The sequence below is a fragment of the Coloeus monedula genome (genome assembly GCF_965178545.1).
Source record: "Coloeus monedula genome assembly, chromosome: 4".
Classification (NCBI taxonomy): Eukaryota; Metazoa; Chordata; class Aves; order Passeriformes; family Corvidae; genus Coloeus; species Coloeus monedula.
In genome coordinates, this window is record NC_138784.1 from 26,181,886 (window position 1) to 26,199,112 (window position 17,227).

General features: G+C 40.1%; 1 protein-coding gene across 2 annotated transcripts; it reads right to left on the reverse strand.

Moving 5' to 3' along the window:
* Positions 1 to 674: 674 nt before the first annotated feature.
* SLC25A17 (solute carrier family 25 member 17) lies at positions 675 to 16,919 on the reverse strand. 2 transcript variants are annotated; one of them, XM_082280441.1, is made up of 9 exons: positions 16,863 to 16,919; positions 12,996 to 13,056; positions 11,925 to 11,991; positions 9,373 to 9,524; positions 8,221 to 8,337; positions 7,376 to 7,521; positions 5,427 to 5,522; positions 1,600 to 1,682; positions 675 to 1,143 (listed from the first exon to the last, which is right to left on the reverse strand). In XM_082280441.1, exons 1-9 carry the CDS (start codon positions 16,914 to 16,916, stop codon positions 996 to 998), a joined length of 924 nt encoding a protein of 307 aa, XP_082136567.1. In that variant the 5' UTR covers positions 16,917 to 16,919; the 3' UTR covers positions 675 to 995. The 2 variants fall into 2 exon arrangements, with proteins under 2 accessions (XP_082136567.1, XP_082136566.1); XM_082280440.1 differs by lacking the exon at positions 16,863 to 16,919 and adding an exon at positions 16,532 to 16,565.
* Positions 16,920 to 17,227: the final 308 nt, after the last annotated feature.

Genomic DNA, 17,227 nt, shown 5'->3' on the forward strand with positions numbered 1-17,227 from the left:
GGTTCGTCAGAACAAATCCTACTGCCAATTTAACAACGGACAGAGCAGGATTTAACTGGGATTTTAGGGTCTAGGAATACTGACCAGAACTATGCAGAATGAACACACATGTACATTAACTGGGACAACAGTTACGACTTTTAGGCTTTACAGTCTGGGAATATCAGTGGAAAAATAAACAAATCACATTTTTGAGTGGGCACAGCACTTCTGAAGCATGGGGCAGTGCTCCCTGTCTGCATAAGAACATGGTGTGAACTCACATATTCTCACAAGGAAGAATATGTGATACACAAAATACTTCATGTATTTCTGTGTAACAAGCCCATTTTCTTGAGTCAGCTTGAGGGACTCAGCTTGAAAAAGCAAGAGGTTATGTTCTTCCTATCTAGTCAGTATCTGCATTCAAAATTTTCAAGATTCAAAATAGCTGGATTCAAGAAGACAAGATTGCCCACTCACTTGTAATATCCATTCCAGCAGTTCAGATCCTGTGCCACAAACATACCTGAAGGTAAAGAAAAACCATGCCAAAAATGTTATTCTTTATGAATTATTTTAATGAACCAAATACAAAGTGACAAACACAGGTCAAGGAAAATAACACAAAACCAGCCCCACCAGCTGCTGACAGAAGGTAAAGACAAGAATAGTTGAGGACAATTTGAGGGCAAACAAGAAAGCATAGTGAGAAATAATCATTCTTGCCAAGAATATCAACCAAACAACCAAATCACGTAATAGTTTAAATTTCATGTCAAGTGCTTAAAAAGGTCTCTAGTTTGTTTCTTAACACAGTGAGTCCACAGAACAATAGGGAATGGGCTATCCCTGAATTTGTGGCAACAGGTCCTATAGAGCATATTCCAGATTTCTCCAAATACTGGAGATAAAGGTGGCTAAAAAGAGAAGCAGAGAAAGTGAGGACCCTTTGTTACCCAGCCAGGTCTCACAAACGGAATGTGTTTTCCAGACTCTTTGGCATAGGTTCCTTTTCAATGTCTGCGTGAGTGCTTTAATCCCATGACTGTGAAGGTTGCAGCAGTCAGTTTCTCATACACCAGAAACATAAGTGCAGCAGTAAGGACTGTCTGCAAGAGCTTTGCTTCAAGGCCTTTGTAAAGTCCCACTAATCCAAAACGCCTATGGAGAAAAAAACAAACAAGAAAACAAGTATGAATAGCTTTCTGTAAGTAAATCACTACAAAGAAGAATCAATATCACAATTTAATGACAACTGTAGGAATCTTAAACCCACTCTTGATCTCGAGCCAGCTATGTTTAATAATATTTTAAAGAAAAAATTCTGCAGAAATTTAAGGTCTTTTGCGCAAGAAACCTGCTACTTTTCAAGTTGAGAGGTGAATCAAATTATTTATTATCCATCTGTATCCTTGATGCCACTTACTGTACAGGCATTCAGGGGAATTTGGGTTTGTGAGCTTACTCTACAATATATTACAAAAACCAGGTTGACTCAAATGTCAAGTTTAAGGGAGGCAAAAGGAAACAAAATCCAGATCCAGCAACATTTTCCAAATATTAGTAATACTCAAGTCTTCTATATCATGGGAGCAGAAATAAAATGAGAAAGCTCACCTCACTCTCTGTTGAAGAAGGTAAAGAACATTTCTAAGACTGCCCAGTGTTCGGTTCTCTGGGTTCAATCTGTGGCGTCCAAACTGAAAAAAAGGAAGAGTATTTTGCTGTACTATTTCCCCACTGTGCTTGGCAGAGAACACCATACATGCATGAAATCTGGAGAGCCTACCCTAAACCTCTTTAAACATTTTCCACGTTATATTGCCATCAGCAGAGAACTGAGGCCAAAGCTCACGCTTGCAAGCATTAAAACTGTACATACTACTGTAATTTGTTTTGGTTTTAAGATGGATTCTAACAAAGGCCATATTACCTCTCTTTCATTTGCTCTGGAAGAAGCAGTTTTCAAGATCTCAAAAGCATAATTTGCAGAGTCTTAATAGGGATATGACACTCAAAACAAGTTCTTTCTAGCTTTCTCAGCTTTCACTTCGCAAAGATTCAGACCCTCACACATCTGCAAATCATTACTGCATTGAGATTGCATAGTTGAACACAAAATTTATCTGCTCAGCAATGGTCTTGGAGCAAACACTTATGTGTGAACTGCTGTGGAAGAACTAAAAATCGTTTGATCCACCTACCTGGCCTAAATGATATTTCTTTTATTCACTGCACTTGCTTATCCCCAAGCTGGTTCTCAGTAGGCATGATAGCTGCTGCTGTAGTTTTATGCCTCAAGAGTTAAACTAGCAATTTCAGCAACTCCTTTTCTAGCATTCATTGATACTTTTATCTGATACAGGTCAATAGTACTGTCAGCAAGCTGTAACTATGAATTATTAATATACAAGAGTTGGCACACTTTTATCTGTAACAGCACAGCCTAATAGCTTTTGAAGCCTGTATTTAGCTTCTGTGCTAAGAAAGGTGAACTTGAGCAACCGCATGTTGGGTGAGTTTTTTCCCAGAACATGCTCGGGCAACTGCTACTTCTTAGGGGTAAGAAATTACCATTGACAGTAGGTAAAGTATGCCAGCTGATTTAGGCAGTTCAAAAATTTTAAGAAAATGCTAGGATGATACAGGTTCCTTTACTATGTGTCTTAATAATTTGGATGGAAACAGCAGCAGCAGAATGCTAGTGGAAATCTCCCATCATTAGGTAAATATGCACTCAAAATCCACAATCTTCTTATCAACAACTAACCATTTGATATTGATAAATCAATGTTAAGAATTATTGTCAGACTCAGACACACTCCCCAAAAAATTGCTAACTAGGTTCCAAGTTACAGTGTCAGTCACTGCCCAGATTACTCATAGGCTTCCACACTACACCACAATTAGGTGCTTCATTCTCCTCTCTTCTCCACCACTGACAATTTTTGTACAACAAACATAGGTTCATTAAGAGAGAAAAAAACCATTAATTTTTCACTAGGATGTTAACACTTCAGTGTTTACTGAAGAAGATTTCCCAAAGGGACTGTGACAGAGAAAAGAGACCTTAGTTTTAAACAGAACTTTTTCATCTGGGATCACTGAGAACATTAATTGTATTGCTGTACCTCCAGAGGCAAATTTAATTTATCTGCACTTTACTGACACATAGGCTAAAGAACAGTTTCACTGTATAATGAGTAACACCAGTGTTACACAGTTTTAATAACTGAAAAGGAGAGACATACCAAATGACAAGACTGTCAATTACACAGGATAACTGTTCATTATATGACAGCAAGAAGAGAGCTGTGCCAGAGTTGGAGGTGCAGGTGTAGAGACTTTATTACAAAGAACCCTAGTAACTTTCAAAAAAGAGTAAGTTTCTAAAGGTTTAAGGTCAAAAAAAAAAAAGTCCTGTACTGCTTTGATGACAGAACTTAGTTATGATGTGTAAGTTTATATGAATTATTTTGAGCTTATATTAGTATCTGTGTAAATCTGCTAAAATTGTTTCCAAAAAACCCTGCAACTATATATATATTTTTTTTTTAAAATGCAGAATATCAGTTCTGAAAATACTGAGTCTTTATGCATAACCCTTTTTTTTAACATCACTTAGTGTGAGTGACAAAAACATCAACTAGAACAATGTCAGCTTTAGATTAGAAAACACATCACAAAGTAAAGCAAGTCTGAACTGGACAGCACAGATGTCACAGACACACATTTCTGCTATCCTCGACAGATGTGATCAGGGGTCCTGGCTGTTCGCTGTTCTTTCATAGAGCAAAGGGACAGAAGTCACCCCTAGTGACTGCAGAACTAGACACAAGGTTCTTGTGGTCCCCATCATCACAGGGAGAGGATGGACTGGCAATTTTTTTTTTTTTTTTTTTTTTCACTGTCATCCAGAGTCAGAAGAATTTTGTTCAAAAAGCTAAAAGGAGAAAGAAAACATGAAGCCACAAGACTGTAACCACTTCTCTCGGAACCATGGAAAGGAACAAGGGCTGAAGCTGCTCTGTGGATGCAGCCCCATGAAACCTGCACTGCTGTGCAGTGCTCAGGCTAAAACAGAGCACTCCAACTTTCCTTCCAGTTGTCCTTCACACCAGGAGAAACTGCATCACAAATTAAAACCAGACTGATGTTGCAACTTATCCAAACAGAGCTATTTCTGCTTAAATGTTTCTCTGTATCTGCCACTCCAGTAACAGAAGTCTGTGTTATTAGTTTAGCTACTGAGATGTGTCCAGGCTGTTAAAACAGGGTAAGGCATTGAAAGAAAATACTAGCTCAGCTGATCCAAAATTATGAAAACTTCAGAAAAGATGACTGCTGACAAAATTACACAGTACATATATTCAAGTCCTCTTGCTTTGAAATATAGCAACCTAACTATCTTGTTACAGGCTACGAAAAATCAAGATACATTTATTCCACTCTAATTAGAGTGTGAAAAATAATTGCAAAACTTGCTTGAAAATTACTTTTTCCAGATGAACAATTAACAAGAAAATTCCCTTATTAGAGAAGTCTGAAAAGTGATACCCTCAGCATGGAAGGCTTGCTTTCAGCAATTCAACTCATTCTCCAGATTTGTCCAAGTTTTAGAACGTACACAATGGCTTTACCATACAGGCAAGTTAAGGCTTCTCCTTACTTAGGAAAATATATTTCATGTGGAAACACTTATTAATATTTAACTGTTACAAAAACAGGGTTTAAGGCACAGAAATTGAAGTAGAATATGCTTATGCATGGCCAGGTCTCCTCCTTCCATCCTACCCCCCAGTTTTGTCTTGTGTCAATATTTCAACATTATTGGTACACACTGAAGGCAGCATTATTATCTAGCACATATACGAATTGCAAGTAAGAATAAATGCAAGTGTTTCCATTACCACTACAATTAGCCTACACAGCCAGGCAAGTGGTTAAAGATATTATTTATGAGGGAGCTCAGCTTCCCCTGATGAATCACATTTTGGACACTGACAAGGTCAGACCATCATCTGACCAACAAAGCCTACGAATAGAACTTTTTTTTTATTACTATAGGTCATCTGGAAACAGACTGGTTTTAGAAGATTTAATTTTAATTTCCCACTTGACACATTTTCCCTTTATATTCCAAGAAGTAAATGTACATTTTTGTCGTGTCTAAAAGCAGCACAATGCATCAGCTTCCGTGAAGCACTGTACTAATACGATATGCTGGCAATCCTACCAGCTACTTGAAACAAATGTCCATCAGTACACCAAGTTCAATCAAAACCAAAGAGGAGAGACATTCTAATCAGTGACATGCATTGGGAAAAATGCCTCCCAAAACAATGGGTCCATTAACACAAACAAAAACAAGCCATGTGAACAAGGCTTCCATGATACAGACCAAGTCAGAGGCAGAGTTACCCTGAAATGAAATTATTACTTACCCGCAGAATTGACTGTACTGTCTGCAGAGGGTAAGTGAGGGTGGTGGCAACTGCTTTGGCTATTGCACCAATGACAAAAGCATCCAAAGATGTGAGCTGTTCAAGAGATAAAGAATAGATTTACTTCCACATATTACCAAAACAGCCAATTACCCATTTTTATTTGGGGATTCTGTACTGGTACCTGCTACCAGATTATCTAAGGATCTTTGGCATAAAGATTTCAGGAAATCTCAGGGTCTTATAATTTTAAAGAGTTGGTTATAGTTCAATTAACTTACTTTTCCACAACTTAAGTTTATTTGTAACTTCTACCTGTTTTTGCATTTCTCAGTATAACTAGACTACTAAAACATGGTTGATAAAAGGTCATACAACCAGACCACTTTAAAGCACCAAGAGTGGGCAAAAGATAAGATACTTTAACATACCATCAATCAAAAAGCATTTCAGTTTTTGCAACAGTGAAACTAAAAAGTCACATGGTACTTGTGAAAAGGTGACAGTGAAAGATTCCTTGAACATCACTCTGTATTCCTGAGACATAATCACTATGCTCCCAAGTAGAATTTTAGTCTCAATGCTATAGGCTAAAAATCTCATTCCCTATTAGTTAAGAACCCCTGCTGAAGCCCATCCTCAGCACCAAAGCTCACTCTGCTCCAGGATGCACCAAATACATTCTTACAGCCTATACTGATTACAGTGCATCTCAGTCTAACAGTGTTAATCACTGAACATAAGTAGGTGCCCAGATCAAAACATGCTCAAAATAAATTCTAAAATATATTGATTGCAATTAAAAATATGCTCACGCATGCACATCTTACAAAAGGTCAACCTGATATAGTTAAGAGAATCAGGAAAGGACCAAATAGGAAGAAAAACGTTGTCCAAAATAAGAATTACCATTGCTAGGTGAAAAAAAAAGTATTTCTCCTCTTCACTGATCACGGACAAAAAAATGCCCCAATTTAAGGTGGAACTAAGCAATTAAAAAAACCCACAGGAAATAAATATATAAATAAATATGTTATTAACCAACAGGAAAATAACAATGCAGATGGAAGCTAAGCTCATCCTTCAAAAAATGTATTGTGCATAATGTAACTGAGTAGATCCATAAAGCACAAAAGGAGAGCTGCAGCTGCACTATTAATTAAAGACAGCAAAAAATCCACGCCTCACTGATGATGCAAAATCTCATGTAAAAATAATCTCACTGTGTCTTGAGGAAAAACTAGATGGCTTGGTAACATACTCGTATGACCTAACATTCTAAAATCACAAATTAACAGCAAAGCACCACATCTTAAAGATATGTTATGACATTATCTGAAAATGTAACACGAACGTTTTTCAGTTTGCTGGAACATAAAAGGAACATGAGTTCAGCTGAGATGCTATATGTGATATAGACAAAAAAGAATAAGGAAAAAGAAGAGGACTATAAAGCAGGGACAGAAAAGTGATTATACTTCTATTTAGAGAATCAGGAAGGCATGGTTGTAATGCTATGTTTAATTCTAGTGTCCATCCTTGGTAAAATTATATTGAAAAATTGAGATCTTCAAGAAAAAAAAGTTATTATTTACTGCAAAAAGGGATAAAAGCAGACTTCAAAACAGTATGTAAATACTTATAGAAGATATATTAGAATTGAAATCTCTACTTTAAATCAAGACCTGTGAACATATGCAAACAAACGTGGACAGCAGTTTTATTTTTACAGGTAGAATTCATTACAGGAATCTCTTCCCTAGGAAGATGAAAGATTCCCACTTCATTTCATGATGCTGGACCCTTTTTAAACACACTAATTCAAAAAACCACTCAAAAAGACAAGAACCAAAACCAAACCTACAATCTGAATTTGTTCAAGTGATGCATATCAAAGAACCTGTCTCATAACAGAGCATGTTCATCATCTGGCCTCAAAACATACTCACTTGCAGCTGCTTTTTCAAAAGCTTTCGTTTAAAGCCTTCATAAAACATGAATTGTATGGCAGGATTGAAGACCAGCAGCAAGGAGGGGAAAGTACCATTCCACAGAGCTAAGACTCCTTCATCTCGTATTATCTGATGAAAGGCATCTGAGACAAAAGGTGGGGGAAAAAAACCATTAATGTTTTGAGTACAAAACTCTGAATATAAAAGATATGAGAAGTTACTCTTAAAGCCTAATACACAAAGTGTATAAAAATCCACTGCAGTCTTTTATGCAAGCATTTTTATCTCCCATTTTAATCCAGAAGTTAACAGAAAGGCAGTGACAAAAGAGGTTCTTGTTCGCATCACCATTAACATAAATAAAACTCATCATCTGCACAGGCAACCCCCTGTTTTTTTTTCCCAAGTGTGGCATCCACATTAAGGTCTTCCAAACCTTCCTCAAAATTACAGTAATATTTATTTGGTTGGTTGGTTTTAAAAGGAAGACAGCCTGAACATGTGAGTGATTAAGAGATAAAGGTGAGTGAAGTTTAATTTTCAGACTGTCTGTCCCAACTCAGACTCCCAGCTGCCACTTCATGGGGCTCACTACTGCTCCATTATCTGTATGATAACATATCTGCCCTTGCAAAAGGTATTTTAGTTACAGGAGTGCACACTCCTAATTACCATCATAAATAGCCACGTCCAGCTCCCTGTAAGACTCAACAAGTGCAAAGTGACAGGGTAGGGCAGAGATTACAGGATGAAATCAGTTACATGAACAAAAGTCTTCAAAGTCCTTGATATATTTTATTTCATTCACTTCTCTTTGGTTGAAGACAACAACAGGTGCTTACCTATTATGCCTCTGTAATTGGTTGGTACAATGTCTTCATTTCTGAATTTTGCTCCCTGCAGCTTCAGGCGTGTGTTCACTACCCAGAGAGGGGTGGTCACAAGTACATTCACTACTCCTAACGCAAAACACAGCAAGATTACAGAAACAGAAGGTTTCAAATGTTTTCTTATCCCCCTTCCCCCTCGATTCACATGGCTACTGAAATTTCTGGTAGGAAGAAGGAAAAAAAAATCAACACAACATATAGGAAAAGTAAATGATAATTTGTACCTTATTCCTGCAGCCTGTGTTCCAAAATATACTTACATGGAATTTTACCACAGACATATAACCAACTTAAGAATTTCCTTCCTTACTTCCACCAGCTATTCAGCCAGTCATTATACCTACACTGAAAGTACAAGAAACTACCAACCACCCTCCCACCCCCCAAAAAAACCCAAACCCAGAGGTCTTTTTTTACAGGGTTTGTTTTGTTTCGTTTTTTTTTAATCAGCTTGTTTCATTCGCATGAGCAATAGTCCCTGAAGAATATTACTGGCAAACATAAGGCCCACAGTGGTAACTTTGCACATTGGATTTGCTAGAAAAGTCACTAATGTTATGATCCCTTCAAAGAAGGCACTGTAGCATCCACATAAGAGGATGGAATAAAAAAGAACATATGGTCCCATTGGACCTGCATATATCTAGGAACTTCCTGTCACTGTCAGGTGACAACCTAAAACTAAGTCTAAAAACTGACACCCAAATGGTTACATTAAATTTCTTACTTACAGCAACTGAAATGACTTCAAAAATGGCATATATCTTTTCCTCTGAAAAAAACCCAACTACCACCTCTCCCTGCCACTTGTCTTCAGCACCTTACTGATGATGCTTAAATACCTGGTAAGCACCACACGAGAAACAAATATCATCCTAAGCCACAAGAGCACTGTGCTCTGTGCCAGAATTCACAACAGGAATGGTCTATGCATCTCTTTAGGAGGTAGGGAGGACACAGAAGAGCAATCAGAAAGAAGCAGGTCTGCATACAATGGGACGTGTGAGCACTCAGTGTGACATCCAAAGGACTTCATAAAGAAAATCATTAGATAGCATATACCAGAAATACATTCTTGACAAAATGGAGATTTTTAAGTATTACCTGCAACAACCCCAAGAACCAAGTCTTTTCCAGTGGTTGAATGCTGACCTTTGACCCAGAGGGCTTTAAGACTATTAAATGTATAAAAATAAACAAAATTGGAGCAGCAAAGGCTGGAGATAACAGGAAACCACCCTCGATATGGTGCCAACCTAATGGAGAGCAAAAAGTCACAGTAAGAATCAGCATAGTATTTATGTGATTGGGCTGATTTTATGTGAGATACAGTGCTCTATATTACATAAAGTGCTAACTAGGTATGTCTTTATCAGCAAGGGTAAAAAAACCCATACTTAACTCCTGAGTAAGGAAAAAAAGTATCTGGATTCTCACACAAAATTTAAACATTTAAGACTAGTTACTGAAATTCATATTCTCCACCTAGGAGAGTCTTCCAAAGGATGTAGCCTGGGACACAAGATACACAGGTGGGAAGAACTTCCAACAAATGCCTTATGGTAAAATCTAGGGCAAATCAGTCAGGTAAGTGAGAAAAAGACGTTACCTAGTTAAATTTAACTAGATTAATCACAGATAAAAAACTGAATATCATCTAAAGCTATCTTGATTTAGGAATGATTTCGTAACAGCTGACTAACAAAGCTCCCCTCTCTGACAGGCCTGATGATCCTGTAAAACAGGGACACCTCAATAGCTTGTTCTACATTCCCAACACATTCTACAACACATCCAAAAAAAGATAATTATACACACCTTCACTGGAGTTGCACAGAACAGGTAGAGAGCTGGTATTATGTTAAAAGCATAAAAAATCACCCCAGCAGCAGTAGTTACAGAGGCTCTTTAGTATTCATTAAAATACTGGCAGTACACAGAATTTAAGGATCTCAAATAAGACTGTAAAAGGTGTAAGGCTGGTAAACACCACATCTGACTTTTCTTAAAATGTAAATGTTACTTTTTTGTCTCAAATCCATCAAGTGCCTCTCCCTCCCATGTAGCTGGGAATACACCTTCTGAAGACTGCTTCTGAAGTTACAGGCTTAACTAACCATACAGTTACAATTACAAATTACCTGACTATGAAGTTATTCATAAACTAAATAAAAACAATTCTTATATTACCTATCTCTTCTGTGCTGGAAAAGAAAAGGAGAAATATCCTCTAGGGATCATGTCCTCTAACTGAGAATGTTAGTTTGGGCTCAGTTGATTTATTAAGAATGACTTCTGATGATTTTCAAATGGAACATCTTACAGTACAAAACATGAAACTAAAACAAAACCCATGAATTTATTTTAATGACTTAAATTGTCAGTAGTAGCATCCATGATTCACTGCAACTTTGAGAAAAACTTGGTGTACACTAATGAACACCTTTCACCTAGATCACCTAGAAAACAACGGAAGTGCAGGGAAGAAAGCAAAGCTGTTCGATAAACTTCAGCACTAAGTCCTTTAGCTCAACCTATTTGCTTTATCTAGACGAGAGAAGCAGTCTCACAAAAGCATGGTAATGAGACAAGACTACAAGCTAATGTGAACAAAATGTTTATGATCTCACATCACATTTCAGAGTTGTTGTTTGGGCTTTCTGTGTTACTTCAGACACATCTCTAAATTAGTACCATTGCTTTACCAGGCCTTCCCAATACCTTTGGAAGAAGCGATGTTCCTCTCTTGCCAGAGCTACTGATTTTTCTGTTTCACAGGAAAAGTAGGATGACCACTTCTGCAGTCTTTCCTCCTCAGTTAACTTCTTTATATTTCCTTTTTTTTCTTTCCTTTTTTTTTAAATTGAAGTTTACTTGCCACTCTCACATGACAGAGGTAATGCAGTAATGTGAACAAGAGAGATCAGCTGGCAGAGAGCTCCTCATGCGTACAACTGCCCAAGTTCAAAGGTGGCACAGCATTATGAGCCAAGTTAAACTTTTGTCAGCTTTAATGTCCTGGAAGCTCTAGTCTACTTAGGAGTTCCAGGGATTCAGTTAGGAAAATACTGCTAACAAGGACAGGCATACAACTGTTTTTCCCAGCCAGCTCAGCTCAGACTATGACAAATACTAAAGCACAGCACTGCTGAAAGTTAACTGCTTTTAGACAGATATTGAATCCCACCAGCATAAAGTGTCATGTGTTGTTTACTTCTACATGCTAGGGAGAAGAAAAAAACCTTCCAACTGGGAAACATATCTCAATTCTCCTCTTGAAAGTGGCTCAGTTGTCTGGGAGTTTCATCTTGGTTATGAGAAATAGACACACCCAAGAATCCAGGCAGACAAAGCTGGTTGATCAGGTATATGAAGGTACATTTGCATTTCTGAGGAGGCACAGCTACCTCACTAATGAAGGCACAGTTACATCACTGAACAGATCAATTGCATAAGGCGCTCAAGAAAGTTAATCTTAGTTAGCTAAAGATGAACACGTAAGATTATGCAAGTCATATCACACTTGTGTGGAGACATTTCAATTCAGAATAAAAATCTGTCCACACAGAGGCAAAGTGTTCCACTTTAAAAGTATAATCAAATTCGTTTTAGAGCTTGTTCACAAGAAGACAAACAGAAAATTAATATCTACTCACAGGCCTTCTTCTTTGATTATTTCCAAAAGGACTGCCGGTGTCGTCTTTGACTTCCGCTTCTCATCAACTGGAAAACAGAAGAATCAAACTTTTAGATTATTCAGATTTTTAGCACTCTTTTTCTAGTCCTTATCCTTGCAATTCTGAATATGCCCTGCAAGCTCATGTTTCTTCTTCCTCATAAAGGACAGAAATTCCCTACTTCTCCTTATTTTCATTTGCTAGGTAAGACTACTTCCTTTTTTTATTCTTCCCCAGACTAGCAGGTTCAGTTGTGCTTCAAAGTATCTGTAATTACCAGTTCCTAATAGCTGTGACATGAACTGAAGGCAGGTTCCCCTTAGGTAAAGGGCTAGAATTGGACCTGTCTAATTTCTCTCAAAATTATTCCTTGGAGACCAGACTAGCACCAGCAGCAGAGCAATCCCCTACAGTTCATCTGCAAACAGCTAAGCCTTAGCAAAACAGTCTCTTCCTGCACTGAAAGCTGTTCATTTCTCAGCTACATACTTCTGATGACCTGGCTGATGATCACACTCCAATTCTTAATAGAGCTTTAGTCATAGCTCTAAAATGTTTGGTGATTCTGTGACTTTTGATTAGAAGATAGAGTGTTAGAAGAACACAGTTTATACCCAGATGCATTTTTGTAAATATTGCATATTCCTAATCCCAGTTCTGACCCTGATTTTTCCCTTTAAACCATCCTCAGGAATAATTCTAGACTTGATTTTCATGATATTACCCCTGAATTTTGAAGTGTTCTCAGCAGCCAAAAACAACACACAAATATAATCCTGTGCAATCTCACATCTTTGTTTTTCTGTTTGGTCTTAGATAATCATTTAAAAGCCATGTCTGTCCACAGATCACACAGCCTTTTCAGCAAATTAAAAGGTTGCCCAACTTTCAAAGGGAAGAATTACCTCCAATTGGAAAAATGCTGCTAATGTTAGACAGCTGAGACTCCTGTTCACGTAAAACACATCCCCCTACAACCACCCTTACAAGTGCCCAGGCCAGGATGAACAGAAACACCATTGTACAAAGAAACTAGATTTTGACACTTACCCTGAAGTCTAAGCCTAGCTGTATCCAAAGGAAAAAATACAGTCATTGCAGTCATACTGCCCTGAAAAACAAAATAAACTGGCTATATAGTGTATCAGTTGCTTATACAGTGCCTGCTAGACTCCTTGTAGCACTTCACTTCTCACCCATAAACCAGTCTGCTGAGAAAGTTTAAAAAGGGGATAAATTCCAGACATAACACATTTTTTTGTTCCCATACTTACAAATGGGGGTGGGGGCAGTGTCTCTCTTGCATTAGATCAAGCTAAAACCAAAACCATTAAAAGCCTTTTGCCAAAGGAGAAGGTTTTTGAAACCTAAGAGTTAATCTAGTAGGCATCAGAAAACAAACATATTGCACTTTCTCTACCTCCCATTAGCCTCAAAAAGGCCCTGGCTTGGTGTAAACCTGTTTTCCATGCATCAGATGGCTGCTAAAGCTGTGGCACCTCTTCCATTTGCAGCCATGCAAACAGTTTAAATGGTGGGAAGGTCTGGGACACAGCAAGTCACTCAATGCTGTGTTTAAAGTACAGTGCACAGTGTGACTTGAGCTCTTCTAGAGCTGTCTTATGCCATACATTTAAGTGAGCTTTGACCTCTGGAAATACTCCAGCTCCAGAGCACGTCCTCCTGCTTGGACCTATCTCTACAATCAGCAACAGAGGATTATTTTTTCTGGTGGTGTTTCCAGACTAAAACAACTCTGGGTCGAAGTCGTAACCAGACTTAGGTTTCTCCAGTTTTGTTTTTCACTAAAACAGTTTTCGTAACACCAGGTAGCAGACGAAAGGAAAGACTTGGCCACAACTACCAGGTTATTTTAACCCGTTTAGTTTGGGCTCCTGCCAAAATGGTTGGTTCTGCTCTCCCATGTACTTGTGCTGTGTCTGCTCATTCTCAGCACCTACCATGTACCCAGCTGGACAGCAAGTGGATTAATGAACCCATCTACTGAAAATTTATAAAAAGCATATCTCAGTTAGAAGGTCAGTGCCAGCACAAAAAAGCCCCAGAAAGATCCATAATACTCCTCCTAATGAGAGCTGTGTTACCACAGGTTTGAAGACAGCCTCAAAACGCAGCTACACCTACGCACGGAACAAGACTGCAGTCACTACAACTTCCAGCTTTCCCCTGCTCAATTCATCCTGCTTCCATCCTCCCAAAGTGAGATTTGTCCTGAATCCTACTCTCAATGCAATGCACCACACAGCAGCAACACACACACACACTTGCACTCAAAATTAGGAAATGGAAATGAGGAAATAGTCTGGCTAGCATCACACAGGACACAATGGATTTGTGGACACGAGACACAGAACAGTCTATTTCAGTTGGAAAGGACCTGCAGTGATCACCTAGTTCTGCTGCCCCCACCCGGCTTCAGGGCTAACCAAAAGCTAAAGCACGTTGTTAAGTGCATTTTCCAGATGCCTCTTAAACACTGACAGGCATGAGGCATTGACCACCTCTCTAAGGACCTGTTCCAGTGTTTGACTGTCACACTGGCTTAAAATTTATATGGAACTATAGTTCAAGAGAACATCATCCGATAACTAAGCTGACCTAACAGGTCATTGCACATAAAAAACAATTTGTACCCTTTCCCCTTCTTTTGCTAAATTGAGGGAAATAGAAAAGCCAAGTTACTTTTCTCTTGGGTTTACAAATGGAACAACTCAACTACATGATGAGGAGGCTGCTGGAAGCATCATATGGGGGAGACAGGATTTCACAGCTAGAAGAAATGAAAAGAGGGAGGAGCAGGACCAGTCCTTTCCAAACAACAGAAGCCCTCGAGACAGACTCAGATTCCTTGCTAAATTGCACTTGAAACCAGCAGGTGAAGTAAGTTACACTACTGATTGCAGGAACAGATGCTGCCATGGATTACCCTGCACTACTGGAAGGGTGAGGCTTCACTGTCAGCCCTCCCACCACCTCCCAGTCAGCACGGGATCTCGGTAGTTTGCCAAGTCACATTACCACTGAATAATCACAGGGACAGGTACAGACTGGCTCGCGTAATCCCAGGCTCTTGGTCAACTGTATTTGCACCCCTGTCTCCTCCAATCTGGCTGCATACCTTTCTGGGCACCACACAATGACGCAGACACAGAAACTGATCTGGCTGAAAAACTACTTTTTCCACTGGGCTACTTCTTCAGCCCCATCAATTCACTGACCAGTCACAGCACCAGATAAACAACTGTGCAGTAGCCACGAGGTGCCCGGAACAAATGGCCTGAGGTGACTGCTGCCAAGAAGATGTGTGCAGGACCACAGCCTGAAGCTTGGCTTTATAAAAAATAGTAGTAACAAAAAACTTAAAACATATTTAAAAATTTAAATACTATTTTTCAGCCACTACTCAGCCAACAAAGCAGCCTGACTGCTCTAGAATACTGCCATAAAATTCTCATCCCTGTAGCTTTTACAACAGGAAAATTATATTTTAGCTACATGCAGAGTTAAAGAATACTTATGTAATTCAATTAAAGTTCACAGGAAATCAAGCACTGGAGGTTTTTTTACTATTCACAAAACTATTCCTTCACCTCAAATTTGACTAGGTTGCCTAGAAGGTATACAAACTTTCAGTATATTAGAATACAAACAAAAGTTATCACGTTGTGGTCTGACATGTGCTTTTGATGCATCAGCTCAACACAGTACTGGGTTTATGGCTGGATTTCTAAGCTTGGTTCACGCCACAAACTTTTTTCAGGGGCATAACCTGATTACAGCGATCTGTATTTGAAGTGAGAAGCTAACAGCAAGGTCTAGAAAGTATCACTGACTTCTGTAGAAGTCAGCAAAAGGAAAATGGGTACTATTTCAATAATGAGCTCATTTGAGAGAGCTCCACTTTTTGAAAGCGGAAACAAAATCCCCATTGCCTTTGGTGTTTAAATAAGCAGACTTAAAACTATTTAAAGAGCAGACAAAAAATCTTGTGTTTATTTATAATAAAACCAAAACATCCCTTAGAGTCTTTTTTCCCCTTTTTAGAATCAGCTGTTGTAACAGAATCACTGAATTATCAGGGTTGGAAGGCACATCTGGAGATCACCCAGTCAACCCCTCTGCCAAAGCACTGTCACCTGAAGCAGGTGACATAGGAATGCATCCAGGCGGGTTTTGAATGTCCCCGGAGAGGGAGACTCCATGACCTCCCTGGGCAGCCTGTTCCAGTGTTTACTGTTCAATAACATTTGGCAACTTTCATCCTATAGGAGACGTGTAGGAGACAGTATGCCCAATCCAACACGCTACATGCACTAAAATTCTTAATCTGTTGGAAGCAGAAGGCCGATTTGCCATTTAGAGCTAGCACTCTGAAAAGAAAAACTCAAGGGCTGGGCATACTACGAAATCTACATAAATTAAATGTGACTTTTTAATTTACAAGCATCACATGAAAAATTAAATTCAGTAACCGACACAAACCTCCTCTGGCTGCCCTGCGCTCGCTGTACATTTTGATTAACACCTATGCACTGCCTCACCCTTCGAAACTCCTAAGCACTTACGAGGCCGTGGCACGAGGACGATGCTTGGTACAGCTCTCGGATTACACAGCTGAGGTGCTGCCCCTCTGCCTGAGCTTCTGGGAGGCTTAGATCGTCACCGCTGAAGTGATGCCCAGCTCCAGATGCGTCAAGCCGGCTTTCTGAGGGGCAGGTCCCTGCAGCTCCCCCTGGCTCAGAGGAGGCTCCGGCTGCTCAGGCCCAGCGCCGGCCTCCAGCCTCACCAAGCCCCGCGCGGGTTCTCCGGCCCGGCCCGGCCGAACAAAGGCTGCCGGCGGCCCGCGCCCCCCGCCAGGCCCTCGGCCCTCCGCCCACCGCTGTCCCGCGCGCTCACCACGGCCCCGGACACGGCGTGCACCAGGCTCTCGTAGGAGGCGACGGACGACATCGCGGCGGCTCTCGGGGGCTGCGGCTGCTGCTCCGCCCGGCCCGGCGCCCCCGCGGCCCCGGCCAGCTCTGGGCTGCCGCGCGCCGCCCCCGCGCCCGCCATGGCACCCGCCCTGTCACGTGCGCCGGCGGCCCCGCCCCGCGCGGGCCCTGGGGCCGGGGGGAACCGGCGGGGGAGGCGGAGGCGACCGGGATCATCTGAGAGGCTTTTCGGAGAAACACAGCGTTAGGTACCCGGGAAATGCGTTCTTGGTCCTTCCTCTGTAACTGCAATAGCTCCTTGCGTCTTCACCAGCAGCTTCGCTTCTCTTT